Here is a 15,445-nt window from a genome sequence, read left to right on the forward strand (position 1 = left end):
CCTTCAAACACTAGGGAAAGAAGTCTGGGAAACTCCCAAAGGACCCTCCATGCTTTCATACCCACTCCCCAGCCTCCAGAATCCCATCTCCTGGAAGCCCCAATGAGTGGCTCAGAGAATAGGAAAATGTGCTGGTCTTGCTGAACAAATGTGCTCCAGCCCTGTCTGGTCTCCTTTGCAGAATATTTCCTGAAAAAGTGAAGAAGCAAATGCACTTTTTTAAAGAAGACAAGTAACTTTAGCTAGGTCCTTTTCTTTCTACTCCTGGGGAATATGACTGTCCTGTTCCCAGGGTCACCTGAACTGTGAGCCTATACTCCTGTGTGGCCACAGGGCAGTGTTTTCTAGACTCCCACACCTCTCAGAGAGGCATATGGTCCAGACCCAAGATACCTGTCCACTCTGTGAAGGGTCCACCTTCCCGGGACTCCTGGAATCCTCTAGGAAATCTGGGACAGCCTTTTCCTTGGTCGACCAGTTGTCCAAGACCTCAGAAAAGTACTTCAAAAGCATTTCTTCCTTTCTCCAAATATGGTGGAACACAAGTGAAGTCCAAGTATACAGGGTGAAGTGGTGAAGTTAGGACACAAGTCTTAGCCCCTCAGTGCCATGGCACGACTGCTTCTACTCCCTTCTTGCAAAGTCTATGTCCCCATATCCTCTACCCAGTCTCCCCTATCAATCCAGTTCTCAGATTTGATAATTTCATTCCCTTTGAGTGATATTTGCATGTCATCAGGGACTCTACACCAAACTAGTAGACGTTAGGAAAGAACCTAAGGGAGGTGCATAGTCTATGCCCCCAAAAGCACTGCCTGACATGACTGAGCTGTAAGATTTACCTGGACTCTGTCTCCTTTCAGTTCATAAAACCTCTGCCAGGACAGCACTGTCCCTGGAAACACCAGGGCATGGCCAGTGCTAGAACAGTGGAGACCATTGATTCTAACTGCAAAGAGTCCAGCATAGATAGTATTGTTTTAATGATGCAGTCCTCTCATTATTCCCAAGCTTTAGATGCGTTACCACTGAGCCCAGATGACCTGGCCACCCTTCAGGACCACACTGCTGTGGTTTTCAGGTCTTTGGAATTCCCAGACCATCCCTAGGACCACATCCCACTCACCTTGGGGTGGGGGAGGGGTGTTACACACCTGTGTCCCTCCCTACCTCCAGAATGGCCCTTCTGATGGAGGAGAGCCAGGGGCATAGGAGGCGCTGAGTGGGCATTGAGAAGAGAGTCCATCCGTGTCCCTGCACTACTGTGACTGGCACTGCCTGCCCCCCCCATGCCCACCCCTGCCCCCCACTGTGGGAAGCAGAAAGAGACTTTTTGCAGGAGGGTGGCGTGGTGGGATGGATCTGGAGGAAGGGGGGCCAGGTGACCCAGAGAGGGCGGGGCAGGAGGGTTGGACCAACCGCCTCCCGGCCACCCGCTTCCCTCTTGGGCTCCTGGCCACAATACGGGCGTTCACGACTCCAGCAACAGCACTGAGGTGCCCGGATGGTGATTCTGATGGTGATGTTGCTCTGTTCTTGTCTGTCTAATATTCCTTTTTAATCCCCATCCTGCCTGCCCCTCCCTTATGTAGGGTTACTTTAGTGATCCCTGGAATGTTTTTGACTTCCTCATCGTAATTGGCAGCATAATTGACGTCATTCTCAGTGAAACTAATGTGAGTATGACTCTGCCCTCCCCAGGAAGCCTCCTCCTTCCTCCTCTGCCTCCTCTCTTTCCCCTTTCTCTCACTCTCTCTCTCTACCTCCTTTTATTTGTTTGGTTTTTTAATTTCCTGTTTTTACCCCCCTCCAGTCATGCTTTTTATTGAACCTGCCGTCGTCTGTGGGGGAAAAAAAGTGGGAGCTTCTCCTCCTTTTTTTCTCGCTTGGCCCAGCTCTGCCCCGTGGCGCTGGGCCCAGGGGCCCGGAGCTGAATGGAGGAGGGGCAGGTGAGGGGGGCTGCCCGGCCCCCTCCCCGGGCGGCCTCAGCCCAGTGGATCCTTGGTACTAACCCAGCTTTTGTCAGGCCTCTCCGCCCTGTGAGAACCAGGTTGCCCAGGTTTGAGCCGCCAGAACTGTAGAGTGGTAAGAGAGTATTTAATATGCCCACATAACCTCTTTCTTTTCTCATTTTTTTTCTCTTCTCTCCTTTCTTTCATGCTTTTTTTTTTTTTCATTTTTTTCCTCTTCCTTTTTGTTTTGTTTTTCTCCTTTGTTGTTGGTTTTTTTTTTTTTCTCTTCTCTCTCTCTCTTTTCCTCGGCTTCTCTGCCCCATGCAGCACTATTTCTGTGATGCATGGAATACATTTGACGCCTTGATTGTTGTGGGTAGCATTGTTGATATAGCAATCACCGAGGTAAACGTAAGTACATGGCGTCCGTCCCTAACTGTCCGTGCCTGCTCTAACACTCATTTGTCTTTTCCCGGGTTCATTTTTTTTTTTTCTTCATTTTATGTTCTCCTCCCCACCTCCTTATTTTCATTTTGTTCATTTTATTTGTTTGTTCAAATTGGTTTAAAGGATTTTTTTTTCTCCTTGTCCCTTTATTTTGAATTTTTCTGGTTTTTGTTTTTGTTTTGTTTTGTATTTTTAACTTTTGGAACGAGTTAAGCCTCCCTTTTCCTTTTATGTTCTGATTGCTGCCTCTTTTCTCTCTCCCATTCCACTCAGCCTGGCATGACTCACACTGTATAGAAGGAAGCAGCGAGGGGAGCCAGAGAGAGCCAGAATGAGGGGACAGTCACAACTTCTGGGCCACGGCTGAGGCAGGGACCCCAACCTCCCCTGGCCCCCACCTTCACCTTCAAACTGCTCCTTACCCTGTCTTCCCTTCACCCCCATGGCTTCCTGGAAAGGAGCTCTCTCCTGGTGGACCACCGAACCTGAGGCGTCTCTGGGGTGGCCAGAGAACCAGAGCTCTGGGCGGCCCACCTGGAGGTCTTCTCGGGGGCAGGGGCCTTGCCTCCCCACTCGCTGTGGAAGCGGCCTCTGGATGAGCAGCTCACTCCCACATGGAGCTACCCAGAGAACGGACTCTCGCACCCACCCCGTTCTCTCCCTGCTCTCCAAGCCCCTCATGACCCCACCCCTGGCTCCCTGGCCTCAGACAGAACCCCAGTGCCTGGCCCAGGGCCTCCTGCCATCTTCTCCCGAGCTGTCTCCTCCTATACAGTTCCTTCCAGTCCCTGCACATGTCTTTTTGTTACCTGGCATGTTGAAACCTTCTCTCTTTATCTATAGGGAGCCCTCTGGCAGTTAGTCTTTAACATGTGTTGTTTAATTTTTTCATTGTTATTATTTTTCCTTAATTAAGAGACTTGGTAATGTTTGCACAAACCTCTGATGCGCTGAACCATTGAATAACAGCACGGAGCAGACGCTGTAGGGTTTTGATCTAAGATGTTTGAATCTACCCTACCAACCGCAACCCCCCCCCCCCCACTGCATCCTTACCGTCCCCCTGCCAGCTCCCTATTTCTCTCCCAATCAGTTGAACTGACATGTTATCTTATCCGCCTGATTCCCCTGACTGGAAGCCCCTCTGCCCCCCACTTCCAGCACGTGGGCATTGGAAGGAGCCTGTTGCACTTTCCCTCCCTCCCCCTCCCATCGGCCTCTCACACCTGCCCTGCTCACCCTATACCTGCTCACCCTATAGATTTGATGGCCCCTCTGTCTCTGAGATCCCCCTGGGTTGTCTTTGTCTCATGGTGTGTGTGCGTGCGTGCGTGCGTGCATGTGTATACACACTGTCCCTTGACTTCTCCCAGAAAAACATTAGATCATTAAAAAAAAAAAAAAGTCTACCTTCCTCCTCATTCTCTGCACCATCCCTCCCCCCAAGGCCCATCCCCCTCACCTCACCAATCTGGGCACCCTCTGAGCCTTACAAGTGTCCGTCAGGTTCTACTGACGGTGCTACAGGGCCAGGAGTCATCCCTGCATTTCTAAAGGTCAATGCTTTTGTGCTTGCTCGGAGCTCCGCCCGTGCACTGCTCTCAACTGAGGGAGCGTGTGGGATGGGGGATAGGGAAGAACAGAGGGTACAGGTCCATACAGGTCCGGACTAGGAGCCCTGTGGCAGGAAGATGCAGAAAGGTGACAGCAAGCTGTTCCCCTCAATACAGTCCCGAGTTTGTGAGGGGGTCTTTTGTGGTTCTCGCCGTTGGCAAGGCCTGTACCACTCAACCTGCCATTTTCTCCCAAACTATTGCTTTTCTTAAGTGAAAAACAAAGCAAAAAGAAAGAAAGTGACCAGGGTATAAGATTTCTACTGAAAGAGTGGCTATGTGGGGTCTCAAGGGGGTATGCAGGGCAAGAAAGGAGGTTGAAGTCATCCTGCAGATCCTTATGTTTGCGTAATGATTTTCTACTTACAATTCACCTGCGCATATGTGTATCTCAGGTAACTCTTACCTGCCCTGTGAATTTAACAGGCAAGAATTATCATCCCCAGCTTGCTGACCCTAAAGATACTGATGGAGAGATTTAAGTGCCTTTCTGAGCCACACAGCTAGAACTCAGACCTCCTGCTATAGCCCATTCACTTTGCCCTTGACCACAGTCCCTGTCTCTTCAGTCCAAGATGCCTGTAACAAACACATACATCTCACATAACCCCCTCAACGGTACTCCCCCCAGCCAGGATTCGATCTGCCCTTAGGTCCTGTCATTTATATTTCCAGTAACCATACAGGTTCTTTTCCCATTTTCAAAGCAAAAAATTATGTACCAGACCACCTTAGAGTTCTAATAGCTCAAGCTCCTCCAGCCTCCCTCGACCCCTCGCTGGGATACTCCTCACTCCTCCAGGCTGAGGGATTTGTTAAAAGTCATACTGAAGGCTTGTCTGGGGATGAAATGGGGACAGTGCGTGTGCTGGAGGGCAAGAGGAGGTGTCCCAAGACCCACCCCCAGCACAATGATTAGCTTCTGAACCAAGAGAATAACCATAATGTCACCCACATCCCGAAGGCAGTGTGGGAGAGGAAGTCAGAACTTCTTCCCGGAGAAGTTAGCGAAATGGTGAAGACTTGGTTTCCTCATCTGTCAAAGGAATGTGATGATTTTTCCTGCAGTGTGTTTGGAGACCGAAATAACAGCATCTATTTTAAAACTCTGTGGAACTGCAAAGCACTACTCAGTGGGAGAGACTGTGGCTCCCAAGTGTGGCACCGAAGCAAAGGACATTTCTTCCAAAAGCCCTCCTAGAAGAGCTGGGAGGGTCCTTACTTTCCCGGATATGGTTAGACTCTGGAGTGTGGCCGACAGGTTCAGCCAGATGAAAGTAAGCACCGAGTGTGTGCCCAACCCAAGTCTCAAGAGGCCCACGCCAAGAGCACAGGCCCGGCGCAACCCTGCCCTCAGGGGCAGCCAGTATGGTGGATGACAAACAAAGGAGCAGTGATGCCTAGTCTCAGAAGCAGGTCCCTCCACCACGTGGCTCTGCCTTCAGGTCACTAGCAGCTTCTGGGTCTAGACGCTCTCTGGTATGAGGAAGTTCACAGTGCCAGGGTGGTTTCCCAGGGTGCTGCTCTAGGCCTTCCCAGAACATTCTAGTCAGACTGTCATCATCACAAGATATCCATTCCCAGACATATGTTCTATTTGGCAGGAACCCACACTTTCAGCGTCAGAGGAATCCATGAGGGCTTTTCACCTGTCACTCATCATCTTTGACTCTTTTAAGACTATAGAAATCAACTCTCGTTTCCCTCACCAAATCCCAAATTTACTCCCAACTGCCCTCAAACTGTCCCCGCAATTTATACTCTTGTCCTCGCAAATGCCTTCTCTTCCCTCCTTGCCTTCACCAGTAGGCTGTGGCACCCCCTCCCTCTCAGGAAACGGGTTCTCCACCCATCCCAGGCCATCCCACTGCATTTACGGTCTCACCTTCTGTGTGTGTCAGGCACTATCTCAGGCACCTAGGATACATCGGTGGCAAAATGAAAGCCCGTTCCTCATGAGCTGGCATTCCAGGGTAGAGGGAAGAAGCAGACGATGAGCCATACATCTAGAAAATAGGAATATCATACAGTGGGCTAAATGATGATCAGTGCTTCAGAAGAAATTATGTCACGTTAGAGGAATCAGAGGTAGCGGGGACAGGGAAGGCAGGTGCAGTGTCCAGTAAGATGGGCTTTCCTGAGGAGGGGACATGGCACGGAGCAAAGGTGTGAAGGCGATGAGGAGCTGCGTGCAGATATCCGGGAGAGGAGCTTCGGGGCAGAAGCAGCCGCCACGGTGGCTGGAGCACACAGAGCAGGGGCCCAGGGAGAGGGGACTGGACAAGGGACAGGATTCTGGCTTTTATACTGAGCAAGAAGGGAAGACACCAGTGCCTTTGAGAAGAGCAGTACCACAGTCTGACGCATTTCTAAAGGACCACCTTTCTGCGTCTAGACGTCAGGGGTGGAAGCTGGAACAGCACTCAGAAGGCAAACGCAGGAACCCAGATGGGAGGCGAGGGGAGCTGGCCACAGAGCAGGAGCACTGGAAGTGGTACCAAATGGTCAGATTCTCAATCTGTTGTGAAAATAGAACAGTATCTCCTGACAGACTGGATGTGGGTGTGGGCAGAAGAGGCATCCAGGATGGCTCGGGGGGCCTCATCCACGAATGTCAGAGATGAGGACATGGAAAGCCAAGGGCAGGAAACAACTCGCTCATTCTCACAGCTTGTTAATAGCAAGGCCAACCAAGAATCTAGCCGCGGACTCCCCATCAGGTGCGTTAGTGTAGGTGATGTAACCAGACATTGTCTATATATATGACAATGGTCGGTGTGGCCAAAGCTGGCTCTAAGGGAGATTAAATCAAGACTGGTGGCCTCAGGCTAAGCTGGGTGGGGTGGGGCAGACTTGATCCTTGACACCTCTTTACACCTCTGTTTCCCTTTGTTGGATCCCTTCTTCTGTTGCTCATGGATCTCCTTCCATGACCCCTTCCCACTTTCAGCACCACCCCCAGCCCCACAACAAAACTCATGCGACCATGGCACCTGTTTCCAATGTACTAATTCTTACTAGGGTGGTAGTGGCTAAGTTAGCTACCCTTCCAAAAAGAAGCGTTGCCCTTAAAGAGAAGGCAGTAATGCTCAACCTAAAGACTGGAGATCTGGGACATCTGGTGTGTCTAATGTAAGACTTTCGGGAACATGACACCTGAGTGAGAGAGTCTCTACTCCCCATCCTCCAGCTGCTCTACAAAGGCAATTTTCTACTCTGCTTGGAAATAAAGCCAGCCTCTGGAGATTTAGCAGTGTGTCTGACTATGAGCAGTCTAGCTGGCAATGCAGGAGTCATTTCGAAAGCTCCCAGACCTCTGCAAGGCGAGGCAAGTCTTACTGTGTGGGCGACCAACCACAGAGCACTGTGAGGTCAGCTGCGATAAGAAGTCAGGCCTGATAAAGTGGCCTGGTAGACAAGCTTTTCCAAAGCTGTGACATTGAGAAGTGCCCTGCAGGCTTGACCTGAGAGGTCCATGGGAACCTCTCTTTGTCTGGACATCCTGGTTGGGGTTCTTAATTCAGCCTGTGTTGGATCACCTGAGTGGTTAGTTGACCCCATTATGACCCAGCAAGACTCATCTGCCTTCTGCCTCCTTCACTTTCTCTTTTCCTCTAATTTTCTTCCCTTTCCTTCCCTATTCTCATCTTTTCTGTCCACACACAGCCCTCTCCTTTCCCTTAAAATAGAAGAGTGGAAGGAAGCTGTCACAATACTCCCTTGGTTTGGCCAGACAGCCATCTGGGCCTAGCCAGTGTCTGTTGCTTTAGTTCCCACAGGCTAGCAAGCTACTGTCAGTGTGGTTGCCAGAAAGCTGCAAGCAAAGGGACCTAGAAAATTCCATGAGCTGGTAGAGAATATGAGAGATCTATGCCCCAGGTGGGTTCAAAAATGCCCACGAATACCACCAGAAGGTATAGCCTGCACCATTTACTCTTTCTATTTAGTGTGTCTTTTCTTTTAGCCATACTCTTGTTCTGTCCCCCTTTCTTCTCTATCCTTCTGGGCTTCTCTGTTCTCTCTCTCTCTCTCTCCCTCTCCCTTTCTCTCTCAAAGAGAGTTCATTGATGTTGTTATTGTTGCTGACAAAGTGATTTCGTTCATTTATTCTTCATGGGTTCCTTCTGTTTGTCATTTGAGTGAAGGATACTGATTGTCCTCGCCAAGGGAAGATAAAACTACCTTGACAATTTCATCACTCTTGTTTAGTATGAATTATTGGCAGGTAATAACACCTGGGGAGCCATCAGGCTCCAGGTGACTAACACAGTGACCCTTGAGGCTAACCATGTGAGTTAGCCACTGGGCAGCTAATAACAGTGGTCACCACTGTCCACCTTCTGCAGTCTAGCCCACAGAGACTGGAGGAGCAAGAGTGAGCCAAGAACCAGCAACCCCCATCCTCTGTACCTCTCCACCAGTTCCCTTGGGGCCAAAGACCTTAAAGGAAGTTCCAAAGAGGCATTTCAACTGTGTGTCTGTAACCACAAAGATTCAAGAAGGGCCCTTTTCCTTCTGACTAGAATTTTACTATGGGAAACAGATGCAAGCCAGGAGGTCTCCAACATGGTAGACAGGTGGACAACGGAAAAGAGAGGCTTTTCTTTCCACTGCCTCATCTTTGGGCTCTCTCTCATTTTTCCCCGCCCTTTTCTGTGCAGTGTTTCTGCCTCCCTTGTAATCCCCCTTCTTTCCTTTTCCTTAGAACCCCTCCTCCACAGATCTCCAAAGACCAAAGACCTCCTCCACAGACCAAAATGGAAATTCTATCTAAGAACTGCTTTCAACTACCTATAATTCCTTCCTTTAAGGACTCTGAAGGCCATTGCCTTCTACCCTCAGCTTAAATTTGAAATCTGAAAGCCATTGCCATCTACCCTCATCTTCTGTGTATCCGAGTTGACCTGTGCTTATTTAAGCTTTGCGTGTCCCTAGCAAAGAAGTTCTTCATGCAACTTCAGAGGATTTCCAGTTTTAAAATATATTTTACTTTGGCCTTCTTAAAATTCTCTCCCCTGCTGCCATCTCTGGTGGCTCTAAGATTCAGCATCTCCCACCTCCTCCACATCTATAGGGCCACAGTTTAGTTCCTGGTTGGAAGAGGAGATAAAAGGATAATGAAGACCTCCCCATCTTAACCTACATTTGACCTACACTTCCTGACCATGAAGATGGCGTCAATGTCTCTTGAAGCCCCTGACCCCTGCCTCTCTTCATGTGTACCAGACTGATAATCATCCTCCCAACTTAGATAACTGGACTTTCACTAACAAAACCCCAACCTCTCAGCCTTCCACCATCCCACGACAGTCTTGTAACTGAACCAGACTTCCTGTCTTGCAGATCAAACTGAGATGAGATTAGAGGCAGTGAATGCATAGAATGGAGTTTGGGGAGTAGGGAGGGATGCCAGCTGGACCCAGATCTTCATGTGGTCTAAAATGGAATTTATATTTGGTCTACTCCCTAAGTTCTGGACAAGTGTACTTTAAAAAAAAAATCAACAGCTCTGTAGCAGGGCAGCTACTTACATGCTCCTGTGACATTGCTTTTGACCATGTTCCAGAGGAATGTAGAATTTCAGTGACTCTAATATTATGCCCATTGTCTCAATGGCACCAATGGATTGTGCAGACCTGCTCTGTGGGGCTTGTTCATGACCTAGCCAAGAGCCAGCCTTCCCTGCAGGGATTCAGAAGGTAACCTGCATTTAATATCCTAGAAGACAGCTTGGTTGAATATTACAGCCTAGATATCTACTACTTAGCCTTTAATCCCTAGTAATCCTTGCCTCATGGCTATGTGAAAGAAAGAGGAGGGAGGGAAAAAGGAAGGAAGGAAGGAAGGAAGGAAGGAAGGAAGGAAGGAAGGAAGGAAGGAAAGGTCTCCTTTTTATATGGTTAAGAGCTATTTTCAACAATCTTTTAGTTCACCAGAGACTGTGCAATGTTAACAACTGGGAAAAATCCCCTCCTCCATCCCCTCTCTTCATCAGCCTCCGATGCTTCCTGAGTTTCATCCTTCAGTGTCTTATGCATGGTCTAAAGATGGTCCCCAATGAAAAGGAGCAGTGAGGACATTCCAGAAATTAAGACTTCATCCACTGAGTGATAACTTTTAATTTGATCCTGTACTTAATTCAGAAAGACAATTTTCCAGACAATATTTCCTATTAGCTGCCCAATGCCACTCATGTTGTCATTGCCAGTTATACCAAACCTAGGTAATCTGTGTAAGTATAGAGAAGTAAGGTAACTGGGTTATCTTATTCAATCTGCCCCTTAGCCTGTTAGCTGGAACCACTAGCCAGGACTCATTCTGAAAATGTTCTGCCTCTGCCTCACCTTATTTCATTTATGCCAATTACAAAAACAAATTAATTGCCCAATATCTTTAAACCCCTTGGAAACTGCTAGATCATTAGAACAGAAAGATGAAATCATTGACTGCTCAGTGCCTACCAATACTGGGTAGAACACCATAGGAAGACTTGGCCAGAATGTTCAAAGTAGGTAAGCAGCTCTGCTGGCTCCCTCAGTAGTAGTAGTAGTAGTAGTAGTAGTAGTATGGGTTGGGTCCCCAGGCTCAGGGGCGTGAGTCTTCAGGGAATCTTTCTGCCCTTCTGCCCCAGGAGAACCACAGATAGGGAAACTATAAGCTACCTCAGGGGGACTGAGAACAAATCTGAGAAAGGGTCACAGGTGAAGGGTGTGAGTACTCTGGGCTACCAGCCATTTCTGAATTTAGTTCAAAAAGTAGAAGCGGCACTAGGTGGTCGTTCAAGACAGGCTACCAGGGAATCCCAGAGAGTGGCAGATAGCACAAACATGGCTCTGGGCTAAAGGTGCAGATGCCCAGACCCAGTGGGTCCATTCTCCCCCTCTGGCTCACCAAGGGATTCCACTTGCTTCCGGGCAGGATACCAGAGACTGGAATGACTGCACAAGAGCATCTAGGAAATGTCCTTAGGGGGTTGGCAGTGTGTCAGAAGACTGTGGCTTCTCTGAGGGCGAGGGCTCTACGTTATGCTTTTTCCTATCGTTTCCACTTAGAAATCACCCAGTGGTTGCTTTCTGATTTTATTATGAATGGTTAGTTATTTTTGAGATCATGGATCTTATGAACATTGTTCTTCAAATATAAACAGGCCTACATGAGACATTGATAAATACTGCTATAGCAGGTCAAAAGTGCCCTCTGAATAGCATAGCTTAAGGCCCAAGAAAGAAAGTAGTCTGTGACTCTCCAGATTCTCCCAAAGTGAGACTCTTAGGAGAGCTATCATTACCTGCACTGGGAACCCCAAGTAGGAGTCCCAGAGAGCCCCATCCTTCCTCTCTCTACTGCCTTCCTTGCTCCTCTTGATTTCTTAACTCCTACTGCAGAGCCGTATCCTAAGGATTCTCAGTACATCTTATTAAAATACTAAGATATAATCAAGATTATTAGAATACATGAACACAAATGGGTTCTCTAAATTGTCTTTCTGGTCCTGTTCTGGATGGGATCAACCCAGAGGATGGGGAGCTTTGACAGTTTTCAGGATAGATCCAAGAGGAGAGCAACAGGCCAGGCCTGCCAGGAACTCTTCTGATGCCCTGGCATTGCATGTACTATAGATTTGTCTCCGGCTGACCCTCACACTCCCTCCCCTAGTGAAGCTCTAGAAACACAGAATTACTAAGCTTTTAAGATGGGAGGACAAGCACTCAAGCAGCTAGAGATGTTTTCTGTGTGTGGTTGTGTGTGTGTGTGCGTGCATGTGTGTTTCTATGTTCTTTCTCAGCCTGCTAGCCAAATTCTAGTGATTCCACAGCCTCCAGGCCTGTGGACTGACCTGGCAGCTGGTATTCCTCCTGAAGCAGAAACCAAGATATAGAATGTGCTCTCTAAGGGACTGGAGAGGTGTCCCTCCCCTTCTCTTCCTTTGCTTCCCCCTTTATCTCCATTACTCCCGAAAAAGGTCATCTTACCAATTTGCTGTAGGGAAGAAAAGGAATTTGCTGAGAAGTTCTTTAACAAATAAGTATTTTCAGTTTGCAAGTCAATGTCTAGTTGTGCACATTTCCATCCTTCAGAACTTCCATTACACGTTTTCCTTGTTTCTACCTCAAAAACAGAAACACAAGAGCAACCATCTGAAAGTGGAGGGTAAAAGCAAAGTCAGGACCTTCTAGAAAGAGTTAACAGCTCAAAATGATCAGGACCAATCAGGAGCTGAGTTCTGAGTGCTGGAGCCCAAAGCATAGGAGAACCTTCCCAGATACAGGCTCAAGGAACGGAGGTGGACGTGGGTTACTCACTAGTGGTCGGTTTCTTCAGCTCCTGCCTCAAAATGAACTCAGCAGTCAGACCCATGAGAACAGCTATTTTGGGTGTTAATAATAACATCCTAAATTATGTGCAGAGCTTTAAACATAAGAAACATTGTTTCACACTGATGAGCCAGGCTCTCCACACCTATACACTAGTAGCTGAGTGGGGCCATCTCCCTCCTGAACCTGAGCTTGAGGACTAGCCCTGCGACAGAGGGGCGTGAGGACCACCTCTTTGGGGCCTCCTCAGTGTTAACTAAAACTGAGTTTTCCCCTCAAATTCAAGGGCCATTGCCCTTGACCTCCTTTGCTCACAAATATTTGGGCAGGGACATGCACTGGGACGTAAGCAAAGCCTTTCTCCTCCAGCTGGCAATGCTTGGGGTGAGTTAAATTGCAGAAAGTGCAACCCCTCCAAGGTTATCTTAGGAATCATAACTCATTTTAGGGGAAAAAAACAAAACCTACCCCCACAAAATTCAAAAGACCTCCTGTGTAACAAGCGCGTGAATTATTTCATTCGTGGCCAGTGATGGCCTTGAGTAGACAATGCCTTAGGGTCCTCCCTAGACAGGAGACCCATCTGTGCAGAGGCCACACTCACAGTGATGTCTCAGAAGCTGCCAGGCCTGTGCTTTGTATTTCTTTCACTTGTTTCCTTTTGCCCTCTCCTGCCACGGTGTTGCTCCTGTGTTAGCCAAGACCTAGAGTACCAGGCATCTTCGTTGGAGACTCATTACAGCTTATTTCTATCTGCCTTTCTTTAAAGCCAGCTGAACATACCCAATGCTCTCCCTTTATGGTAAGACTGACCCTCCCAACCACGCTCTTAGCTTCTGTGACCCTCCTCTAACGTCCTCACTCTCACCCACCCTGATGCCCGGCATCTCTGGGAGCCCAGCCTCGCTCCCACTGCATGTAGCCGCCATGTCTGTCCTGAGCCACGCCTCGCCTGCCCGGTCACGTGTGAGCTGTGACGTGCTGTTGTGTAATGGTGTTCCTTTCCCTCCCTGAGCTTTCCTCTGGGTGATCATTCACTGTGATCTTGACCATCTAATGAGCCACCAGGAGAGAAGTGGACCCAAGGGTCATTTCCTGTTAAACATTCTGAGGACTTCACGGGCTAAAGTCTCTAGCTTTAATCCAGTGTGGGAAATTTGTAGTGGGCACCCATGAGCGCCATGGTCAGGGGCTCTTCAGAAAAGAGGAAGGACAGGGATGACCCAGGCGGGAGACAGAAAGTCAGGCGATGACTTCCACGAACCATCCAGTGTCTGTAACTACTGGCCTCCTATGTGCTCTGAGTTTAAGGCCACAGTAAAAGGTTGTAAGCTGGAATCTGTCACTGAGAGTGTGGCTGAATATCCAGGCATGAATTTTTCTAAATTCCTGAAGCTCGTTCAAATTAGGCTACACAGAAAAACAAACTCAGGGGTTTGATGGGAGCATTCCTGATATAGGACCGTGATCCGCTTTGCCTAAAGTGATAGATGCTGCCAGGTGTGACCTTGACGTCTCCTTGGAACAGGCTTCTCTAAAATCTGCCATCACACGTTTCAAAACGGAGTCAAGTGTGAGTTTTTAAAAGGACAAGTGAGTGGGTTGATTCCCTGAAAGTCAGCGGACGGAGCCAAGATTGGGTCAGCGAGTGGTGCTTCCTAACACAGCCCCTCCCAGGCTGGCTGAAAGGCTGCCCAGGAAAAGGCTGAACCCGGGCATCCTGCCCTACTTACCAGAGGTGGCCCCTGGCATCTCCTGACTCCCTGCATTGTCATTTGGTTTTTTGGAGGACATTTCTGTGTCTCTGTAGAAATGTATTTATCCTCCTAGAGCATTAGGAAACTGCAGCTACTGGCGGCGGCGGGGGGTGGGGGGGTGGGGAGCGAGTTTACAGGGTGGGGGATTTGAACCCAGCATGGAATTTAAACTGCACGATTGACTTTTCCTTTTTCAACTCGTCAAATCCAGATGCCCCTGTGGCACCAACTTCTCAAACTCTTGACACTCGCAGCTGAACTTCCCCACTTCAGCTTGTTCTTTCTTCTTTTTTCTCTTTTCCTGAACATGGTGGAACTGACAGCTGAGTTATAAAACCCTGAGCCTTCTCTGCCTACTCCTCTGTGGGAACACAACCTCCTTTTAAGGAAAGAAAATAGAATTTCAAGTAGATACATGGATGATAGAAATGCAGAGATTAAGGGCATCAAAGGCTTCAAAATGGGCAGGCAGTTGTAGGGCCCCAGGGTAGGACCAGGGCTCTGGCTGGCTGTCCCTCCTGGGCTCCAGAGCAGCCTGTGGAGCAGCCCCCCAACCCAAGCCCACAGGTCACCCTGCCTGAGGGGAACAGGCCCCCTGTGCAGACCTGAGGCACTGGTTTAAAACTCAAAGAGATATTGTGACTCTCCCCCAGTCTGGGGAGTCCAGAGAGTAGGAGAGACCCTCCGGCATGGATTCTGCAGAGCCCTCCCAGGGCAGAACGAGGGTATGCGGGCAAGGCGCAACCGCCTCTGGAGCTTTCTGCCACCCTCGTGGGTTTCCCGTACGGAGCAAGAGTAAGATGGGTGACCTCAGGTACCACTGGCCATGTCCATGACAGTCAGCAGGCTACCAGGTTAGAACAAAGGGCCGCTGGGGGCCCTCAGGGGCACTCAGGATTTTCAGGGGGGCAAACAAGGTGTGGACGTTGTCAGGGACGATGGGCCTGAAATGCTTGAAAAGAAAGCAGAGAAGCAAGAAGTGGGGGGGGGGGGCCTGCACAGATCCTCCCTGCCAGTGACCTGGAGACTCCTCCTCCCTTGAGGGTCGCATGGGACAGGAACAGTAACAGGAAGCCTGAAGGTCCGTTCTCTCCTGGTGCCAAAAGGGCTGGGTGAGCTGCACTAGCTCTGGGGAATGGGTGGAGGGCTCCCAGAGGGCTCTCAGCACCAGCTTTCTGGCCAGTGCAGGCTGGGGGAGGGTCGGGGGAGGTGGTCAGTCCGTGTTGTTCTCAGGTCTGGAGGCAGAGGGTGACAGGACAGCCCTGGTCAGGCACCTGCCTCAGCCCCAAGCCCTCCGGGTCCCACACGTTGAGGAGGGCCCTTGGCCAGCAGACTCCAGCAGCCCTTGCACCAGGTTCCTG

The 15,445-nt window shown here is 49.3% G+C and overlaps 1 protein-coding gene across 40 annotated transcripts in view; it reads left to right on the top strand.

The window, feature by feature from the left end:
• CACNA1C (calcium voltage-gated channel subunit alpha1 C) overlaps positions 1-15,445 on the top strand; it is a 735,043-nt gene that overhangs the window by 660,184 nt on the left and 59,414 nt on the right. For 10 of the 40 annotated variants that reach the window (XM_045071758.1, XM_045071770.1, XM_045071756.1 and 7 more), the window contains 2 exons: positions 2,280-2,363; positions 13,097-13,129. In XM_045071758.1, the coding sequence (XP_044927693.1) occupies positions 2,280-2,363; positions 13,097-13,129 (117 nt within the window). Of the gene's footprint in view, positions 1-1,592; positions 1,677-2,279; positions 2,364-13,096; positions 13,130-15,445 lie in introns of all 40 variants that reach the window. The other 30 variants (XM_045071757.1, XM_045071772.1, XM_045071769.1 and 27 more) reach the window with 7 other exon arrangements.

The sequence above is a fragment of the Mustela putorius genome, unplaced genomic scaffold (genome assembly GCF_011764305.1).
Source record: "Mustela putorius furo isolate JIRA1106 unplaced genomic scaffold, ASM1176430v1.1 tig00003988_pilon_pilon_pilon, whole genome shotgun sequence".
Lineage (NCBI taxonomy): Eukaryota > Metazoa > Chordata > Mammalia > Carnivora > Mustelidae > Mustela > Mustela putorius.